The sequence below is a fragment of the Littorina saxatilis genome, unplaced genomic scaffold (assembly GCF_037325665.1).
Source record: "Littorina saxatilis isolate snail1 unplaced genomic scaffold, US_GU_Lsax_2.0 scaffold_2866, whole genome shotgun sequence".
NCBI lineage: Eukaryota > Metazoa > Mollusca > Gastropoda > Littorinimorpha > Littorinidae > Littorina > Littorina saxatilis.
The window spans coordinates 4,096-12,575 of NW_027129064.1; the positions used below are offsets into that span (position 1 = coordinate 4,096).

The 8,480-nt window shown below is 40.8% G+C and overlaps 1 protein-coding gene across 1 annotated transcript; it reads left to right on the forward strand.

Annotated features, from left to right (window-relative positions):
* Nucleotides 1-2,348: 2,348 nt before the first annotated feature.
* Nucleotides 2,349-8,265, forward strand: LOC138957337 (tetraspanin-8-like; the record flags this gene model as incomplete). The annotated part of the gene is made up of 2 exons (XM_070328463.1): nt 2,349-2,469; nt 8,065-8,265. Coding segments are annotated over exons 1-2 (267 nt in total), but the record flags the coding sequence as incomplete, so codon positions are not given.
* Between the last annotated feature and the right edge of the window lie 215 nt (nt 8,266-8,480).

The window sequence follows — 8,480 nt, forward strand, 5'->3', positions numbered from 1 at the left end:
TGTGTAACACATGCTTCCTTATGGCGCGCCCATGATCGCATTTAAAGAGACTGATGGATGCATGCGCTCTTTTCAATTCGTGTATTCATTATTACTTTTAGTAAAGGAAGCATCTACAACACTGCACCAAATCATTAACGTAAGTGCGACTTCAGTGGAACTCCGAAAGAAGGTGCGTGTCGATCCGTCTGGTTCAATTAAGCTTAGAAAAGACCTTGCTTATTTCATGTTTGTAGAAATGTTCATCTTGTAACATGTTTAAATGGTTTCTTCACTAAGAGAAAACTAATATGACAATTACACTTTCAGCAAAAGAAGTGTTTCTATTTGTCAAAACTGTTGTAGGACCCTACCATTTGGCTGAGTGGGCCAAATGATAATATGTTGATCTTTGAGAAAATAATATCGCAGTATTGGTGTATGATTACATTTGACGGCTGTCTTCTCTTGGTGAAAAAAAAGAAAGGACTCGATGGCGATTATGAAAATTGCGGTCATTTGAAACCGGCATTTCTTCCAGTTTGAATAGTTTGTACTGTTTCAGGAGGTTACATAACCCCTTTTAACTGTATAAATACATGATTTTCGGAAATAACTCCGTCGGATTTTTGTATGGGTTGTGAAAGAGTGAACACCCTTGCTTTGTCTCGGACAAATACATTCACATGTGCTCCGATCCGGTCAACGTGTTTCAGACGCAGCCCTCGCCATGCAGTGATTGGTCCCTCCAATATTTGTCCTAGGAAAGCAAGGGTATTTATTCACTTTCTCACAAGCCATAAAAACCCGACAGAATTATTTTCGGAATTCGTCTGTTGAAATGTACATCGTGGCAACAACTTGACGTCAGCTTCAAATCGAAAGATCTCGTTTTAGATCGCTTTCGACTGTATCCCTAAAAACATCAACTGTTTACTGCCGCAGGTGACCCCATCCTCCTGGGACGAACACCGGAGATTATGTGCGTCACTGTCATCTGCAGAAATGATAGATATATCCGGTGTATTTCTTGTGTTTAGAAATATAGACTAACGCAGCGTAGAAGGCCCGGCTTAGAATTAAAATTAGCTGTCGAAGTTAGCTCACTGTCCTGAAACGCATGATTTTGCAAGAAATGAACTTGGAACGGGCCCATGCATGCATTCATTTGTATACACAACAACAAAAAGTGCCCGAGAGGTTTGTTTATTCGTTTATTTGATCCTCTGTTTGGTGTTTTTTTTCATGTTTGTTTGTTTGTCTGGTTTTGTTTTGTGTTTTTAATTGATTTATTGATTTATTGATTGATTTTTCGATTTATTGATTTATTGATTGATTTATTGATTTATTGATTTATTTATGCATTCATTTTTAGCAATGTGGTACTGTGGTAGTCCGTCAGAGTCCGAAGATGAGTGGAAGATAAAGCCGTCTGTGTTCTCTACGATGAGAGCGGTAGTGGTTCCGCAGTCCAAGACTGGAACCACACAGGCACCATGCAGCAGGCGTCAGAATGGTAGTCTCTTGTCTGGAATGGGGTACAGTCGAACCTGTCTGCAACGACCACTCAAGGGACCAACTAAAAAGGGGGTCCTGGGAGACAGGTGGTCGTTATTAAAAGGTGAATTATATAGGAAAGAACCTCGTCGGGGTTTCTTTATGGTGGTCATTATGGGCAGGTGGTCGTTGCTCATTCCTCTCCTCCGTTGTTGTGATATATACTACTCAGCATGTTCGAAGATTTCGGCGATTATTGCGTAGGTTTTGAAACCGATAACCCCCTCCCCCGAAAGCGGGGTGTGGCTGCCTAAATGCGGGTAAAAACGGCCATACACGTAACAGATCGTGGGATTTTCAGCCTATGAACAAAGAAGAGTAACTGCTACACACTCGGCCCCGTAAGTTGTCGTCAACCTTTTAGTTTTGCCTTCTACTGTTTCCTCCCCCTCCCACTTCGAAGCAAGGAAGAAAGAAAAAGAGAAATACAAAAGAAACAAAGAAACAAACAAAAGAAGAAAGAAAGAAAGAAAAAAAAGAACGAAAGAAAGAACGAAAGAAAGAACGAAAGAAAGAAAGAAAGAAAGAAAGAAGGAGAAAGGAAGACCGAAGGAGGGTTAGAAAAAAAGGAGTAGCGAAATGAAAGAGAGGCAAAAAGAAAGAAACTAAGAAGTAACAGAGAAAGAAAGAAAAACGCCAAAACACAAAACAGACAAACAAACAAATAAATAAACTCAGCTATCAAACAAACGTAACTTACCCGCTTTCTTGCCTTTTCCCCATCAAACCGACTTCACAGGAAAAGAGCTGCCAACAGATGCCTGCCAAGACTTTTTAGAGTTTTTCTTCTCCAGCTTTTTTTTTCTTCTTTTTCCTTCTCTTTGTTATTCTACAATTTTCTCTTGTTTATTTTTCCAGAACTACAAGATGGGTCTGACTGGTTGCGGCAATTTCCTCAAGTATTCCATGTTCTTCTTCAACGCCATCATCTTGGTGAGCACCTGCGATCTTTCTTTCTTTTGTCGTTGTCTCTGTCTTTCGTTCTTCTTTGTTGTTGTTGTGGTGGTGGTTGTGTCATTGTTGTTGTTGATGTTGTAGCTGTTGTCCTTGTTGTTTTATGTCTATCTGTCTGTCTGTTTGTCTGTCTGTCTACAGCCGACTTCGTCAACATCACGGGTCAAAGAATCTAGACACAGCCATCGTCGAACGCTGAAGAAGAAGAAGAAGAAGAAGAAGTCTGTCTGTCTGCATTGTTTCCTTTAAAAAATAAAAGAGTGAGAGAGAGACAGAGACAGACAGACGCAGAGATAGACAGACGCAGAGATAGACACATACAGACAGTGACAGGGACCAACAGAAAAACAGACAGGCAGTCAAACATACAGACAGACAAAGGGTAAGAGAGAGACACAGAGACAGACAAAAACAGACAGACACATGCAGACAGAGACCAGCAGACATACATATAGACAGGCAAGGAGGTAGGCAGGCAGACAGACAGAGAACGAGAGTATAAAGAAGGGCAGAGAGAAATGATTATTCCAATCACCAGCCTTCGACGGCCATCCTCAATTTCGAAAAACTGAACCCTGCGCGCTGCAAACTTTGATGTCTCCAACATCAGAGAGCGCCTGCAAGGGAGATAATTACACCCTGGTCTGCTTTGTGTCATAGATTGTCTCTCAAGCTCTCTCTCTCTCTCTCTCTCTCTCTCTCTCTCTCTCTCTCTCTCTCTCTCTCTCTCTCTCTCTCTCTCTCTCTCTCTCTCTCTCTCTCTCTCTCTCTCTCTCTCTCTCTCTCTGTGCCCTTTTTACGAGAATGATTTTTCATGACTTTTATAGCGATGCCCGTTAAACTCGTTGTCTCCGGGTCTTTGTGGAAGAACAAAAGGCTGTGTTCTTTCGAAGGAGATCACGGGAACGGAGTCTTTTGTGCACGGAATTGTTTTTCGTGCTGCATTTTTGACTTTATCGATGCTGTTTTTAAACGACAAGAAATGTCTGTCAATAGACGATGTTCGGAAATTACTCCGTCGGCATTGTATGTGCTGTGAAAGAGTGAATCCCCTTGCTTTTCCTTTGACAAATAACTTCATACGTGCTCCTGTCCACGTGTTTCCGACACACCCCTCGCCAGTGATTTTCCCCTCTAATGTTTGTTCGAGTCAAAAACAAGGGTATTTACTCTTTTACAACCCATACAAACTCAACAGAGTTATTTTCGGAATTCGTTCATTCAGAAAGGGGTGTATGAGTCGGGAGTGGGGCTAGAAAGATGTAGTTGGACTACGTACACTACACGAGGTTAAGAAAGACAGCTGATTTATCAAGCAACGCAAGGCAAATTTACACCCTGACGAACTCCAAAACAACAATGGACATAATCTAATCGTTCATTTTGAAACATCACACGTGACTTTGCTTTACGCTACATCTCTGTCACAACAGACAATATGCGTCCATTTACATCTGCATACAACTACTTTTGCCATACAAATGATCTTTCAACAAAATCAAAAGCTTTTTCGTAATCAACAGAGGTTGTTTCGTTTGTTTGATGCCGCTTGCAGAGAACATTATTCTTGTTGTGATTTAATCGGCTCACGAATAACGATGCAGCCTTTGCGTGTTTTGTGCTGGGAAAATTGACCCAATTCAGCCCGGGTAGTGATGGCAAGGAACTCCAACAAAGAGAAACGAATAGGCACAGATACACGAGGCATGTAATTATCTCATCCGATGGATCTTGATGTACAGACAAGCACAGATACACGAGGCATGTAATTATCTCATCCGATGAATCTTGATGTACAGACAAGCACAAATACACGAGACATGTAATTATCTCATCCGATGAATCTTGATGTACAGACAAGCACAACTACACGAGACATGTAATTATCTCATCCGATGAATCTTGATGTACAGACAAGCACAGATACACGAGGCATGTAATTATCTCATCCGATGGATCTTGATGTACAGACAAGCACAGATACACGAGACATGTAATTATCTCATCCGATGGATCTTGATGTACAGACAAGCACAAATACACGAGGCATGTAATTATCTCATCCGATGGATCTTGATGTACAGACAAGCACAGATACACGAGGCATATCTACCGGCACGGTGGCCTAGTGGTAAGACGTCCGCCCCGTGATCGGGAGGTCGTGGGTTCGAACCCCGGCCGGGTCATACCTAAGACTTTAAAATTGGCAATCTAGTGGCTGCTCCGCCTGGCGTCTGGCATTATGGGGTTAGTGCTAGGACTGGTTGTTCCGGTGTCAGAATAATGTGACTGGGTGAGACATGAAGCCTGTGCTGCGACTTCTGTCATGTGTGTGGCGCACGTTATATGTCAAACCAGCACCGCCCTGATATGGCCCTTTGTGGTCGGCTGGGCGTTAAGCAAACAAACAAACAAACAAACAAAGGCGAGGCATATAATTATCTCATCCGATGGATCTTGATGTACAGACAAGCACAGATACACGAGGCATGTAATTATCTCATCCGATGGATCTTGATGTACAGACAAGCACAACTACACGAGGCATGTAATTATCTCATCCGATGGATCTTGATGTACAGACAACTACAAATACACGAGACATGTTATTATCTCATCCGATGAATCTTGATGTACAGACAAGCACAAATACACGAGACATGTAATTATCTCATCCGATGAATCTTGATGTATAGACAAGCACAAATACACGAGACATGTAATTATCTCATCCGATGAATCTTGATGTACAGACAAGCACAACTACACGAGACATGTAATTATCTCATCCCATGAATCTTGATGTACAGACAAGCACAAATACACGAGACATGTAATTATCTCATCCGATGAATCTTGATGTACAGATAGGCACAGATAAATGAGACATGTTATTATCTCATCCGATCAAACTGGATGTACAGATAGTCACAGATATACATGTATTATTAGCTCATCAGATAAATTCGGATGTGATACAATGCAGACATAATCACATGAAGCAACATACATGTTGTGCACATAGAAAATATAACTTTAAAAAAAAGATAGAAAAAATAAAACAAGTCGCGTAAGGCGAAAATACAATATTTAGTCAAGTAGCTGTCGAACTCACAGAATGAAACTGAACGCAATGCCATTTTTCAGCAAGACCGTATACTCGTAGCATCGTAGTCCACCGCTCATGGCAAAGGCAGTGAAATTGACAAGAAGAGCGGGGTAGTAGTTGCGCTAAGAAGGATAGCACGCTTTTCTGTACCTCTCTTTGTTTTAACTTTCTGAGCGTGTTTTTAATCCAAACATATCATATCTATATGTTTTTGGAATCAGGAACCGACAAGGAATAAGATGAAAGTGTTTTTAAATTGATTTGGACAATTTAATTTTGATAATAATTTTTATATATTTAATTTTCAGAGCTTGTTTTTAATTCGAATATAACATATTTATATGTTTTTGGAATCAGCAAATGATGGAGAATAAGATAAACGTAAATTTGGATCGTTTTGTAAATTTTTATTTTTTTTTACAATTTTCAGATTTTTAATGACCAAAGTCATTAATTAATTTTTAAGCCACCAAGCTGAAATGCAATACCGAAGTCCGGGCTTCGTCGAAGATTACTTGACCAAAATTTCAACCAATTTGGTTGAAAAATGAGGGCGTGACAGTGCCGCCTCAACTTTCACGAAAAGCCGGATATGACGTCATCAAAGACATTTATCAAAAAAATGAAAAAAATGTATGGGGATTTCATACCCAGGAACTCTCATGTCAAATTTCATAAAGATCGGTCCAGTAGTTTAGTCTGAATCGCTCTACACACACACACACAGACACACACACACACACACACACGCACATACACCACGACCCTCGTTTCGATTCCCCCTCGATGTTAAAATATTTAGTCAAAACTTGACTAAATATAAAAAACATATGTGATCTTACCATACTATGTGATTTACATAAACTAAAAAAATTCCAAATGAACCATTTAATTTAAGCAGGTAGAGAAATAAACAGGGACAGAGACGCAGACATAGACACACACAGACGCACATATACACAGACACAGACACACACAAATACACAGACACACATAAATACAGACAGACAGACACCTGCATGCACGTTGACACGCAGGCACACACACACACACACACACACACACACACACACACACACACACACACACACACACACACACACACACACACGCGCGCGCGCGCGCGCGCGCGCGCACGCACCTGTACACAAGAGAGATAGAGAAAGAGACAGACAGACAGAAAGAAATAGAGAAACAAAGAGAGAGAGAGAATGAGAGACAGATAGACAAATAGACAGACAGACAGAAAGACGGAAAGTCTGCCAGAGAAGAGTTGATTTTTCAGGGAAGCGACAGGCAGTGGGTCATATAACAAGTAGAATCGTGTTTGTTTGTCTGCTCTTTCTCGCGAGTAGTTTTGCCTCTATGTTCCCCCCAGATGCATGAATATTTATCACATGGAAACAAAAAGCGATGAAGAGAACATCCTGCAATGAAAGTGCATCACTGGCAATAATTCAGACATTACCTTTTTCTGTCTTTTTGTGTGTGTTTTTGTTTCTGTTTTTGTTTTGTTTTGTTCGATGAAAGAAATTCCTTTCAGCATTATGGCGCGTGCAACGATAAAACGCTCAAAGTGATACTGTTTTCATACAAAGATACACGTACATGTATATCGTTAATAATTCACGAACTGTATAGCTTGGTCTCTCCCCTTTCAGCTGATGTATCAAACAGTTCCGTTTTGCGTGTGTGTGTGTGTGTGTGTGTGTGTGTGTGTGTGTGTGTGTGTGTGTCAATGTGTGTGTGTGTGTGTGTGTGTGTGTGTGTGTGTGTGTGTGTGTGTGTGTGTTCGATTCCCTTTGCAGAGACCATGATTCTGCATGATTTAATCAGTTTATAAATAATGATACAGTCTTTGTGTGTTTTGTGCACGTAAAAATGTTTGAAGTTTGTTTATTGTTTTACGCTGCTATTCCGTGATAGAGTAGCATTGACTTTTTTTTTAAATTCTTGCTCTTATCAAGTCAAATGCCCGAACTTTACAACTTCGACTCTCCCCTTTCATAGCAGCAGTTTGGTTTGATGAACGTAAGACAAACACGCTTTCGATTTTGTTGTTCCTCGCGTGTGTTTTGAATCGTTAACAGACAGGTTAGATGTATCGATGAAATGTTCCATGGTCATGAACTCATTGCAATGAAAAATTAAGTATTTTTTAATGTTATTGTTATTGTGTGTGCGTGTGTGTGTTTTTTACAGCTCTTTCAATAGACATTTTCGGCATCTGAGCAGCTCTCGCTAGTTATATACGCGAGACATGCACTTTGTTATGCTTCGAAAGTCACGAGAACTTCGATCTACGATCTACGCAGGTTTCGCGAGATAGCCGAACAACCTGCCGCTTGGCTATGAATTGAAGTTTGCGAGAGCTTGGAAAACCGATAGGGTCTATTGATATTGTTATTGTTATTGTTATTTTTGTTTTTACAACTATTATAATTGTTATTGTAATTGTGTTGCAGATAGCAGGATGCGGTCTACTAGGGTTCGGGGTGTACATCCGAACCAACTCAGACCGGGTGTCTCACTTCACCAGTGTCCTGGGCAATTACATGTACACCTCTTTCTCCATGGCTCTCATCTCGTGCGGCGGTATCGTCATTCTTCTCTCCTTCCTCGGATGTTGCGGCGCCATTAAGGAAGTCCGTTGCATGCTGGGAACGGTAAGGACTTCGCGTTGCATTTTGGGATTTGTTCCGTTTCAAGTGTAATGCACTTTTGTTATGTTTTGTTTTTAAAATTGCCCGTTTTATGGCGTGTGGTATAAAGACATAGAGGCCAGTCTCTGTATGAGTTAGAAGGTTCATTATTATTCATTGTTTTCCTTTGTTGTGCGCTGTCTTGTCTTTTACGTGAGTGAGTGTGTGTGTGTGTGTGT